This window comes from Schistocerca gregaria, chromosome 4, assembly GCF_023897955.1.
Source record: "Schistocerca gregaria isolate iqSchGreg1 chromosome 4, iqSchGreg1.2, whole genome shotgun sequence".
NCBI lineage: Eukaryota > Metazoa > Arthropoda > Insecta > Orthoptera > Acrididae > Schistocerca > Schistocerca gregaria.
This window is the reverse complement of record NC_064923.1, coordinates 201,195,919-201,210,090: the sequence shown is the minus strand read 5'-3', so window position 1 is coordinate 201,210,090 and position 14,172 is coordinate 201,195,919. Positions and strand designations below refer to the sequence as shown.

The window sequence follows — 14,172 nt, the reverse complement described above, 5'->3', positions numbered from 1 at the left end:
TAGGACAGGTTTTACACCGGGGGCAGTTGCAAGGGTAGGAGCCAGAGGGTAGGGAAGGTGGTTTGGGGATTTCATAGGGATGAACCAAGAGGTTGCGAAGGTTAGGTGGACGGCGGAAAGACACTTGGTGGAGTGGGGAGGATTTCATGAAGGATGGATCTCATTTCGGGGCAGGATTTTAGGAAGTCGTATCCCTGCTGGAGAGCCACATTCAAGGTCTGATCCAGTCCCGGGAAGTATTCTGTCACAAGTGGGGCACTTTTGGGGTTCTTCTGTGAGAGGTTCTGGGTTTGAGGAGATGAGGAAGTGGCTCTGGTTATCTGCTTCTGTACCAGGTTGGGAGGGTAGTTGCGGGATGCGAAAGCTGTTTTCAGGTTGTTGGTGTAATGGTCCAGGGATTCAGGACTGGAGGAGATTCGTTTGCCACGAAGGCCTAGGGTGTAGGGAAGGGACCGTTTGATATGGAATGGGTGGCAGCTGTCATAATGGAGGTACTGTTGCTTGTTGGTGGTTTTGATGTGGACGGATGTGTGAAGCTGGCCATTGGACAGATGGAGGTCAACGTCTAGGAAAGTGGCATGGGATTTGGAGTAGGACCAGGTGAATCTGATGGAACCAAAGGAGTTGAGGTTGGAGAGGATTTCTGGAGTAGTTGTTCACTGTGAATCCAGATCATGAAGATGTCATCAATAAATCTGTACCAAACTTTGGGTTGGCAGGCTTGGGTAACCAAGAAGGCTTCCTCTAAGCGACCCATAAATAGGTTGGCATACGAGGGGGCCATCCTGGTACCCATGGCTGTTCCCTTTAATTGTTGGTATGTCTGGCCTTCAAAACTGAAGAAGTTGTGGGTCAGGATGAAGCTGGCTAAGGTGACGAGGAAAGAGGTTTTAGGTAGGGTGGCAGGTGATCGGCGTGAAAGGAAGTGCTCCATTGCAGTGAGGCCCTGGACGTGCGGGATATTCGTGTATAGGGAAGTGGCATCAATGGTTACAAGGATGGTTTCCAGGGATAACAGACTGAGTACGGATTCCAGGCGTTCGAAAAAGTTGTTTGTGTCTTTGATGAACGATGGGAGACTGCATGTAATGGGTTGAAGGTGTTGATCTGCGTAGGCAGAGATACGTTCTGTGGGGGCTTGGTAACCAGCTACAATGGGGCCGCCAGGATGTTTGGGTTTGTGAATTTTAGGAAGTAGGTAGAAGGTAGGAGTGCGAGGTGTCGGTGGGGTCAGGAGTTTGATGGAGTCAGGTGAAAGGTTTTGTAGGGGGCCTAAGGTTCTTAGGATTCCTTGAAGCTCCGCCTGGACATCAGGAATGGGGTTACCTTGGCAAACTTTGTATGTAGAGTTGTCTGAAAGCTGACACAGTCCCTCAGCCACATACTCCCGACGATCAAGTACCACGGTCGTGGAACCCTTGTCAGCCGGAAGAATGATGATGGATCGGTCAGCTTTCAGATCACGGATAGCCTGGGCTTCGGCAGTGGTGATGTTGGGAGTAGGATTAAGGTTTTTCAAGAAAGATTGAGAGGCAAGGCTGGAAGTGAGAAATTCCTGGAAGGTTTGGAGAGGGTGATTTTGAGGAAGAGGAGGTGGGTCCCGCTGTCATGGAGGACTGAACTGTTGCAGGCAGGGTTCAATTTGGATAGTGTCTTGGGGAGTTTGATCATTAGGAGTGGGATCAGGATTTTTTTTTTTTCGTGGCAAAGTGATATTTCCAGCAGAGACTACGAGTGTAGGACAGTAAATCTTTGACAAGGGCAGTTTGGTTGAACCTGGGAGTGGGGCTGAAGGTGAGGCCTTTGGATAGGACAGAGGTTTCGGATTGGGAGAGGGGTGTGGAGGAAAGGTTAACTACTGAATTGGGGTGTTGTGGTTCCAGATTGTGTTGACTAGAATTTTGAGGTGTTGGGGGGAGTGGAGCTGGAAGTGGGAGATTGAGTAGATGGGAGAGACTGGGTCTGTGTACAATGAGAGGAGGTTGAGGTTTGTTGGAAAGGTTGTGGAGGGTGAGTGAGTTGCCTTTCCGGAGGTGGGAAACCAGGAGATTGGATAGTTTTTTTTAGGTGGAGGGTGGCATGTTGTTCTAATTTGCGGTTGGCCTGTAGGAGGATGCTATGTACAACCGGTGTGGATGTGGGAGAGGAAAGACTGAGGACTTTGATTTGGGATAGGAGTTGACGGGTGTGTTCATTGGCCGAGTCGATGTATAGGTGAAGGATTAGGCGGGTGAGGGCTATGGATTGTGCTGTTTGGAACTGGTATAAGGACTGATGGAAAGAAGGATTGCAGCCAGAGATGGGAACTTTAAGTGTGAGGCCTTTGGGAGTAATGCCAAATGTCAGACAAGCCTGAGCTTTCGCATCCCGCAACTACCCTCCCAACCTGGTACAGAAGCAGATAACCAGAGCCACTTCCTCATCCCCTCAAACCCAGAACCTCTCACAGAAGAACCCCAAAAGTGCCCCACTTGTAACAGAATATATATATATATATATATTCTTTACTGTCGTTTCTTGTTAACAATATCAACTTATTCCAAGAATAAGCAGCTTTCACTCAATCAATACTCAGCACAAATCCAACCTGCATTTGGATCCGACTTCCTTAACTCTTGTGCAGACAGGTGTGCGGTATATTGCTGCACCCATTTTCAATAAGCTACCACAAGAATTCAAAAATCTTAGCAGTAATCCATGCACTTCCAAATCTAGACTGAAGAGTTTCCTCATGGGTCTCTCATATTCTGTTGAGTTCCTTGAAAAATTAAGCTGATTCTTATGTTAAATTGTTGATTGCATTTACTTAAACTTATGGCTTGACTTCTTTGGGTCCATAAAATTTTATTTTTGTCTGTTATTACTTTTATGTTGTAAGTTCGTGTACTGACATGTTCCATGACCTTTGAGATTTGCTCCTCAATTTGGTTCTACGGAATTTGATGTGTAAATAAATAAATAAATAAACCCTAACAGCTTGTACCATGGGACAGTGGTTTCCAGAGGATAGATGTAGCTGTAGAATACTAAGCAACATAAGTATTATACAAATTTTCTTTTCCTATACCAACTCCATCAATGAAGACCATATCTAGGTGCAAAGATGTTTGTATATTATGAGACCATCCTGTACTTTCATCCTTGTAAGACCTGACTTAACTTTCTAAAATTATTTAAAGTTTTATGTATTTGCAGGTGCATTTAGTGAAAGAATTCAATTACAGAATATTCAGTTATCCAACATAATTATGCATTTTTGTCTGGAGGAGGATGTGTCATACTGGGTGTGTTTCGGGTGGAAACAGAAGGTTACTAGTTTTAGATGTTAGATCTTGGGAAGAGCCCCTTCTATTAGAACTGGATGCGTCTGCATAGTAGGCACAAGCTGGGGAAATACACTACAGATTGTGAAATCCAATAGTTCAAGTCAATTTTGCAGCCTACACATCATGTACGGACAGAGAATCATTTCTGATTACACAGATGGCAGGTTACCCAGGTAATGTAAAACATATTCCATGAGCAACTGAAAGAGTGAGGCAAAGTTTGGTGTATGGAATTCCTAAAGTGATAAAGCATGTTCTTAAATAACTGGCAGGAAAGATCTTCATGAATTGCAGGAGAAATAGCTTAATATACACATTAATGTCTCAGCTAGTGATGTACTGCATGAAAAGCAAGCATATGCTACCTGTGTTCATGGGCTGTGAGTGAAGATGAGACTTAGTAGGTTCTCAGATGAGACCTTTAAATAATAATGACTTATCACTGGTAAGAAAGTTTTTTGAAGAATGGTTAAAAACGTAGTCATGATATACGGAGAAGTTCTGACTAAATACCTGGGAAGCACGAACTGAAGCTTAAGCAGGCTGAGCTAGATATGTATGGAAGAAAAGCAACTTTTTAAAAGAGCAGTGAGAGAGAGATGTCAAATATAATACTCTTCAAGGCTTATTAATGAGTGTCCAAACAGAGCGAATGATGCCACCCTACTTACCAATTTCTATTGCTGCAAAATAGTGGACTGGCATTTAGGGAAGAAACCTATAGGAACTTCTGAAACAAAGGTAAAAGACCAATGAAGTTGGCGATCAGATTTACTAACAAATACACATGAGAGGGGTGGCTGTATGTAATAGCATAGCTACAGAAGCAAACAGAAAGTAGGTTTACTATCAATGAGAGGTTATTTACCACATAGAGAAGTGTCTGAAGTGTGGAAATGCAGTTTGTTAAGAGTAAAGTAAAAAACTGTGGCAGATGACACTCAAATGTGTCCTGCAACAAGGCAAAAATATTCTGCAGGAAAGGACATGAAATAACAGCAGCAATAAACATCATTTAAGTATGAGAGGACACTGGCATGACTTAGTTCACAGGGAATTTTCAGCTTCAATAATCAAGATGATACACAAGCATAGTCGAGAACATACTTTGTTTGCTTGGTGAAGAAATACAGAAATTTTAAAGAATGGCGATTTTGCTCTTGGTAAAACATTTTTTCGATAAATTTAAAGAACCAATATACGAAGGAGGAGATTTTGTAAAGTTCCTTAACATCACTGCAGATCATGCATAGGTTGCAAGAATACAATCAGGGTCAGCACTGAGTCATTTAGATAGACAATTTTCTAATATTAGGTAAGTGAATGGAATAACGAAAATTCACTAACACTGGTTTGAAGAAACCTCATGTACAATAGATTGGTTTGTTGGTTTAAAAGAGGGGGAAGTGATCAAACTACAAGGTCATCAATCCCTTGTTCCGAAGGAAACAAGACAAGGTTGAGAATAAGAATGAGACTTACAGTACAAAACAGAATGAAAAGAAAAACCACAACAATGACTGAAGGGCAACAAACAAATGGACAAAAAGGGACACGAAACCACACAGACACAAGAAACCACACAGACACAAGAAACCACACAGACACAAGAAACCACACAGACACAAGAAACCACAAAGACACAAGAAACCACAAAGACACAAGAAACCACAAAGACACAAGAAACCACAAAGACACAAGAAACCACAAAGACACAAGAAACCACAAAGACACAAGAAACCACAAAGACACAAGAAACCACAAAGACACAAGAAACCACAAAGACACAAGAAACCACAAAGACACAAGAAACCACAAAGACACAAGAAACCACAAAGACACAAGAAACCACAAAGACACAAGAAACCACAAAGACACAAGAAACCACAAAGACACAAGAAACCACAAAGACACAAGAAACCACAAAGACACAAGAAACCACAAAGACACAAGAAACCACAAAGACACAAGAAACCACAAAGACACAAGAAACCACAAAGACACAAGAAACCACAAAGACACAAGAAACCACAAAGACACAAGAAACCACAAAGACACAAGAAACCACAAAGACACAAGAAACCACAAAGACACAAGAAACCACAAAGACACAAGAAACAGGTGAAAGAGGTTAAAACAAGAGAGCAGGTTACCATGGCTGGCTGACCATGAGGACAAATAGGAAAAACCAGCCTCTCTGCAACACATTAAAACCTCCACCCTGCAAACTCTAGGATGGAGGACACACAGAGACAAAGGACATGTGCTAAGACTTAGAGCAAATGATAAAACTCACCCTCACGAATAAAACTTAAAACTAAAGCTGCTGTTGAGACATTGTCACCCAACACCAAAGGTAGTGTGCTGGGAAAGTTAAAGGTCTATTGGAGAGCGGCTAAAAGTGGGCACTCCAGCCAGAGATGGACAACTGTCACTCGTGAGCCACAGTGACGGAGGAGGTAACCATGCGTTAGCCACGTATGGCCAATGCGGAGCCGACAGAGGACCACAGTCCCTGTAAGAGGTGCGCATGGAGGTGTTCCACACATTTGTAGTTTCTTTAATGGCACACAGCTCGTGCATACTGAGGTTTTGTCATTCAGTCTCCCAAAGCCGCAAAACCTTGCAGCGAAATACTGAACACAGGTCAGTTTCAGAGAAGCCAATCTCCACGAGCTGTTTCCGTGTAGCCTGTTTGATTAGCCTGTCAGCAAGTTCGTTGCCTGGGATTCCGGCATGACCTGGGGTCCAGACAAACATCACTGAACATCTGGGCCATTCAAGGGCATAGATGGACTCCTAGATGGTCGCTATCAAAGGATGATGAAAGTAGCACTGGTCGATAGCTTGTAGGCTGCTCAAGGAATCAGTACACAGGAGAAACAACTCGCCTGGGTGTGAGCAGATGTGCTCAAGAGCACGAGATATGGGAGTCAGCTCTGCAGTGAAAACACTGCAGCCACGTACAATGAAGTGGCTTGCAAAGTGTAGATGTAGATCTGTTCCAGCACTCACCATTTGTATGCCCTGATACCTAATGCAGCCCTTCTAAATTTTGGATATCTGGGACAAAGCTACATCTGAATCAGTGCAATATGGCGTTGTTAGACACTCAGTTGTTTAAGTGATCAAGATTACCTCCAAGACAAAAAGCCAATTGGAATTATGTCCCAAAACTTCAAACTACTGGAATGAATATTAATCAGCTGCTGCATAACAATACTAACAAAGTCCAGAGGTTTACAGCTTCTTTCATCTTAGTTATTTAACAATGACAACACAACATTTTAGAAATCACTCAAGTCCATCAGATTTAGACAAAGTTTCAAAAACATTCATTGAATCTCACAAGAACCAGCACCAAGTAACAGTTTCAAATCTTAATGAACATGACATTGTTAAGTGTCTAATATTTTTCCAGATTTGTAATTTAATGTCAGTCATTAAATCTCCTGCCACAAATACTTTTCCAGAATTTTTGGTACTTTACACACTTACACTACACTGGTGTACAAAGTGTTGTATTATGTTATCAAGTTTTCCTTGGACCTCAACTATATCTTTTTACACTACCACTGTGTTGGCAATTTTATTTCACATTTACTTCAACTGCACTAACAGACTACTATTTTGTATTTATACTCACAAGGCTTTTTGTTGTCCTTTGAATCAAGGTTCGAATTTGTTGTATTTCCAGTTATATCAAGAGAAACATTGTATGCTGAAATTCCAAGAACAGCAGGGGGTACCTCATTTTTTCCCTGCTTCCTTACGATTTTGGCTGCAAGCCTTGCCTGTCTTTCAGCTCGCCATTTTGCAACCTGTAATCTGAAAAAGTAGTTTTTAGTTAGTTTTCCAAAAACTTACAGCTCTATGTTGTTTACCTACACATTCTGAAAGCTAACTCTACAGTTTGTAATTCAGTACTTAATAGTTGGTGGATTCTGTCACCAATTTCTTAGTATACAAAAATGTGTCAGTTAAGCAAGTGATAAGCTTTATTGCAATTGTTCAGACTATTTCAATTGAATGAACTGTATGAATTCAATTTTGACTTTCTAACCCAAGTAAGGCTTTCAAAGCACGTAGAAAGCATTGTGACAAAATCCTTTAAGCCCCTTTTACCTACAGCCTATGGACCAGTACCAACACAAAAGAGAAAAAGACATTTGTTCTTTCCATTTAACAACATACACTTTGCAATCTTTGCTAACTTTCTCATTCCAATCATCTTTTTCCGTCTGTTCATCAGCTTTCACTACAGTTTGACAGAGTGGTCAGTCTAGACCTGTAGTCTGAAATAGACACTATGCAGGACAAATTATAAACTCATGTAAACATCTTCCATAGAATTACAATAACAATAAAAATTATTAAATGCTGCGTAACTGTTTTGGTATGTTCAACACGTTTATTTTGAGACATGTCATCAGTAACTCCCATGTCACACACAGCCAGAGAAAGACTGTCAAATCCCACATTTGTTATCTAATGGCAAAACTAAGAACCAGAAATCTGCAGATATGGGCTAATGGAACAAAGAAGCCACCTCAGGAAATGTATCCTCACTGTAACTTAATTTGCCCAGTTACAATTCAAAAGTAAATTGTGTATTTGAATCTACAGCTTGTTTTTATATTTTAAATTTTAGATACCCATATGCTATCTACAATAATAGTAATACTAGTTAATTTATTGAATAGTTACCACAGAAAGGAAATTCTGCATTTACACCAATATTCTGCACAATAATGTGGAGTGTATGGCAGAAGGTCCTTCCCACTGAAGCAGATTAGGGTCTATTCCCATTCTATTCACTTACAGAGTGTGAGGTGGACTGCTTAAAAGCCTCTGCAAGCATGGTAATTAGTTTGAATACTGAGAAGATTTTATACAAGGTTAAAGCTATGTTAAATTGAAGCTTTAACTGGGTTCCTGCATGGTCATTGTGGATTTAAATAAAAATTTTGCATGATCATTCGGACATGTTCATTGGTAAAATTGGTAGAGTTCTGCAATCACAAATTTAATACTTCCAAAAGCACTTTCAAAAGTGCACCCCCCTGAATTTTCAGGAACTTTGAGACATAGTACATCTGACAGTATTTCCTTGAAATAAAGGAAACTAGGCCATCTTGTACAACTCTCTGCAGCCTCTTAAGCAAAATAAAACATTTCTGAAGCAATTTTCATATTAATAATTTGAAGCAAAGTCAGCTGTAAAAAACAGACACTTGAAAAATATGGGGGAGTGTAGCTTTTTATATCTCCAGAAGTAATCACGGGATAAATGTGAAACTCTGCACATAATAACTTAACAGGAGATGTTAGAATAAAATATTTAATTCTCCTACTGCTTTCCAATAGTTTACAAACTGATGGCAAAGTCAATGATTTTTTAAAAAACACCAAAAATGGGCTTTTTAGCCCACTTTTACACAACAGATAACCTTGTTCATTCTTTTAACCCAGTTTCATTAGAAAGAACACATTCTAAACAACTTACAAAACTAGAGATGATCCTGCACTGCAAGCATGTAATGCCCAGGGGGGGGGGGGGGGGAGGCGAAATGGGGGGGGGGGGGGGGGAACTGACGTCATATGCGCCGAAGTCTAAACTATAGAATACTAACATAGAGACGGTGAAAACGACTATACGTCAGTCCCAATGGACAGAATAGAACACAGTACACAACACACAGCCAAGTTAAAATAATCTCCTACAGGCGGGAGTGCCGAGAGGAGATCGGCCAAGGCGCCAGGAGAGGCTTAATAAGCCTAAGCTTATTCCCGTGAAGGGAGAACCATTGGCAATGCCAAAGGGTCACCACCTGACAGACAGTAACGCAGAAATCATTGGAGGGAATAGAGGTACTCACAGGCTGAGATATGAGGACTGCAGCCGTGGCAGCTATGTCAGCAGCTTCGTTTCCTGGCAGATCAACATGACCAGGGACCCACAGATACATGACATTGGCTCCACCAAGAGTAAGCAAGTGGCAGTTTTCCTAGAACCGCTGCACTAAGGGATGAGCAGTCTTTCAAGGGCACTGAGTCAGTGAACAGAGGACACAATTGGGAAGGCTGTGTCGCCAGATATACTCTGTGGCCAGATACAAGGCGAAAAGCTTGGCTGTGAATACTAAGGAGTGGGCTGGATGTCAATATTGAAAGATACTGGCACCAATGATGAAGGCACATCCAACCCCACAGTCAGTCCAAGAACCATCAGTGTATACAAATGCACTACCGCTAAGTTCAATACAAAGGTCGTGAAACTGAAGGCAATAGACCAAGGATGGAGTAGCGTCCTTAGGAAGCAAATGAAGGCCACGGTTAACATGGGCCACTTCACGAAACCAAGGTGGTGAAGGGTTCACACCCACGGGGAAAGCTACAGGTAGCATGAAGTTAAGCCGCCATAGAAAGTGGCAGAAGCAGACTCCAGGATGTAACAGAGAAGAGGGACGAGCCCCATACTGACGATCTAAGGAATCATCAAAGAAGGAGGCATAGGAGGGGTGGCCATGCATGGCATACAAACAGCATGCATACCTGCTGAGGAGAAAGTCACGGGGGGTAGGACAGTGGCAGTACATCATACAGACTCTCAAACCAGGCTAGTGTAAAAGCCGACCATAGGTCGAACGGATGCCAGGATGATGGACAGTTTTGAGACGGTGTAAAAGGGATGGGTGTGTGGATCCATAAACAAAGCACCCATAGTCGAGTTTCGAACAGACAAGGGACCAGTACAAACAGAGGAGGGTGGTTCGATCAGGACCCCAGAAGTACCATTGAGGACAGACAGGAGATTGAGGGACTGCATACAGCAGGCTGCCAAGTAAGAGACATGGGAGGACCAAGGATGTTTCCTATCGAGCATGAGCTCCAGGAATTTCGTAGCATCAACAAACGGAAGGGCAACAGGCCCAAGATGTAGAGATGGTGGGAGAAACTATTTGCACCGCGAGAAATTCATACAGACAGTTTTGTTGATGGAAAAGCGAAAGTCATTGGAAATGCTCCAGGGGTGAAGACGAAGACAGCACTGAAGATGCCCGTCAGTAAGACAGGGCCATGGAGAATTGCAATACATAGCAAAATCAATGAAAAGGGAGCCGGAGACACTTGGTGGGAGACAGGCCATTATAGGGTTAATGGCGATAGCAAAGAGGATGACACTAATTACAGAATCCTGAGGCACACCATTTTCCTGAATAAAGGTGTCCAGCATGGCAGAACCCACAAACACCTTGAAAACTCTGTCTTGTAAAAATGCCCGAAGAAAACAGGGCAGGCACCCAAGGGAGCCCCATGTGTAAAGAGTACGAAGGATATCAGTTCTCCAGCAGGTGGTGTGCGCCTTCTCCAAATCAAAAAACACGCCCACAGGCTGGGATTTCCGCAGAAAACCATTCATGACATGGATGGACAAAGTAACAAGATCGTCAACTGCAGAGGACTGTGCTCGAAATCCACACTGTGCATTCGTGAGTAAATGGTGAGATTCGAGCCACCACACCAGCCGGGCATGAATCATATGTTCCATCACCTTGCAAAAACAGCTGGTAAGAGAGATGGGGCAGTGGCTAGAAGGAAGATTATTGTCCATACCAGGCTTAGGTATGGGTATGACAGTGACTTCACGGCCGTGTCCAGGAACTGTGCTCTCAAGCCCATATGCGGTTGTATGTTGGTCGGTCGGTTTAAAGGCGGGAGAAGGGACCAACCTACGAAGTTAGCGGTCCCTTGTTCCTAATAAAACAGTGCCACAAGTGTGAGAATAAAACTGATGAAACATATAACACAAAATGGAAAGAAAGGAAAAGCCACAAGAACGAATGGAAGGCAATGAAAACTAAAAAGAACAAAAGGAGACAAGAAAACAACAGAGAAATGCTAGAAACAGAAGAGAGTAAAACATGAAAGTAGATTACAGTGGCTGCCCAACCACAAAAATAAAAAGGAAAAGCCAGCCACTCTGCAACACATTAAAATCACCCTACAAGCACTAGGGTGGAGGACACAGAGGGACAAAGGAAATGCACTAAAAACTACATAGAAGTATAAAACCCACTCTCACGGATAAAACGGAAAACTAAAGCTGCTGTGGAACGCATTGTCGCCCAACACTGAAGGCAGGGTGCTGGGAAAGTTAAAAGTCTGCCGCGGAGCAGCTAAAAGTGGGTAGTTCAACAAGAGGTGGACGACTGTCATTTGGGAGCCACAGCGACAGAGTTGGGTCCTTCAGACAGGGTAGGTAACTGTGCATTAGTCACGTATGGTCAATGTGGAACCAGCAGAGGACAACTGATTCCCTGCGAGAGGCCTGCATGGAAGACTTCGACACATTCATAGTCTCCTTAATGACGTGCAGTTTGTGGTGCATGCTGTTATGCCAAACCATCTCCCAAAGCCGGAAAACCCAGAATGCAGGTCAGCTTTTAAGATGCCTAACAGTATCCGCGTTGCCTGTCTGGCCAGCCTGCCGGCAAGTTCATTGCCGGGGTTCCAACGTGTCCTGGAGTGCACACAAACACCATGGAACGGCGGGACTGTTCCAGGGCGTAGATGGCCTCCTGAATGGATGCTACCAGAGGGTGGCGAGGGTAGCACTGGTCGATAGCTTGTAGGCTGCTCAATGAGTCAGTACACAGGAGAAATGACTCGCCAGGGCATGAGTGGATGTACTCAAGAGCATGAGATCTGGCCGCCAGCTCTGCAGTGAAAACACTGCAGCCAACTGGCAAGGAGTGCTGCTCAATATGTCCTCCACAAACATATGCGAAGCTTACATGACCATCAACCATTGATCTATCGGTGTAAACCACTTCAGAGCCCCGGAACACATCAAGAATCGAGATGAAGTAACAGCAGAGGGGTTACCGAAGTCCTTCGGGCCATGCAAAAGGTCCAGACGAAGCTGCGGCCGAGGCGTACACCATGGACGTATACCTGAACAGACCGCAAGTAGAAGTGGTAAAGGGAAGGACACCAGTTCAAAGACAAGGGACCAACGCGAACCCCCAATCATTAGCCCCGATCTGGGCCGCCAATGTGGGAGACGGACTGCCGCGGATGGGAAAAGGAGACAGTAATTCAGATGCTTAGGGGAACTATGAATGTGTGGTGAATAACTGGCGAGCCGTTGCACATGTCTGATCTGCAGTGGAGGGACACCAGCCTTCACCACTACACTGGTGCCACCACTACACTGATGCCAGACTGAGATTCAGTGGAAGAATCCTAAGGAAATGCAATCTGAAAACAAAGGAAGTAGGCTACAGTACGCTAGTTCGCCCACTGCTTGAATACTGCTCAGCAGTGTGGGATCGGTACCAGATAGGGTTAATGGAGGGGACAGAGAGGATCCAACAGAGGGCGGCGCGCTTTGTTGCAGGATCGTTCAGTAATCGCGAAAGTGTTACGGAGATGATAGATAAACTCCAGTGGAGGACTCTACAGGAGAGACGCTCAGTAGCTCGGTACGGGCTTTTGTTAAAGTTTCGAGAACATAGCTTCACCGAAGAGTCAAGCAGTATATAGCTGCCTCCTACGTATATCTCGCGAAGAGACCATGAGCATAAAATCAGACAGATTAGAGCCCACACAGAAGCATACCGACAATCCTCCTTTCCACGAACAATACGTGACTGGAATAGAAGGGACAACCGAAAGAGGTACTCAGGGTACCCTCCGCAACACACCATCAGGTGGCTTGCGGAGTATGTATGTAGATGTAGTGGTCACCGGAGTCGTCCTAAAAGCTACTGTTGCTAATCAAACCCCACAGTGTTGAGTAAATGCAATGCTGAAGGCACTGCCGAACCATATACCACACTCCCATATTCAGGTCGGGATTGGACAAGGGCTCTGTAGAGCTGCAGCAGTGTACAGCAATCTGCACCCCAATTGGTGTTGCTCAGGCAATGGAGGTCATTGAGGTGCTGCCAGCACTTCTGCTTAAGTTGAAGAAGATGAGGGTGCCAAGTCAATCGAGCAACCAGTTCTAGGAATAGATATGTCTCCACTACAGTGTGTGGATCGTCATTAAGGTAAAGTGCAGGTTCCGGATGAACGGTACGATGCCGACAGAAGTGCATGACACACGACTTTGCAGCTGAAAACTGGAAGCCATGGGCTAGAGCCCATGCCTGCGCCTGGTGGATGGCTCCATGGAGGCGTCGCTCAGCAACAACAGTACTGGAGCAGCAGTGTGAAATGCAGAAGTCGTCTACATACCGAGAAGGTGAGGCGGAGGGCCCCGCAGCTACTGCTGACCATTAATGGCCACTAAAAATAGAGACATACTCAATACAGAGCCCTGCGGGATTCCATTTCCAGGATATGGATGGAACTATGGGAGTCACCAACTTGGACACGGAAAATACAGAGTGACAGGAAGTTTAGGATAAAAATCGGGAGTGGTCCCTGGAGACCCTCATACAATGTGGCAAGGATATGATGTCGCCAAGTCGTGTCGTATGCTTTACGTAAAGTCAAAAAAGATGATAACCAGCTGTTCCCATCTGGAAAAGGCTGTTTGGATGGCAGACTCAATGGACACAAGATTATCAGTGGTAGAGCAACCCTGGTGGAATCCACCCTGACATGGAGTCAGCAAACCACGTGACACCAGGACCCGTCCCAACCCAACTTCCGACATACCATACGTACCAGCAGCTTACAAAGAACATTGGTGAGGCTGATGGGCCAATAGTTATCTGCATCAAGCAGGTTTTTACTGGGTTTGAGCACCAGAATGATGGTGCTATCCCACCATTGTGATGGAAAGACATCATTGCAGCAGATCCAGTTGAAGATGACACGAAGATGTCACTTT

The 14,172-nt window shown here is 44.0% G+C and overlaps 1 protein-coding gene across 1 annotated transcript in view; it reads right to left on the bottom strand.

Annotated features, from left to right (window-relative positions):
* Positions 1–14,172, bottom strand: part of LOC126266629 (uncharacterized) — a 115,812-nt gene that overhangs the window by 80,411 nt on the left and 21,229 nt on the right. The window contains exon 4 of the mRNA XM_049970988.1: positions 6,973–7,154. Within this exon, the coding sequence (XP_049826945.1) occupies positions 6,973–7,154 (182 nt within the window). The remainder of the gene's footprint in view (positions 1–6,972; positions 7,155–14,172) is intronic.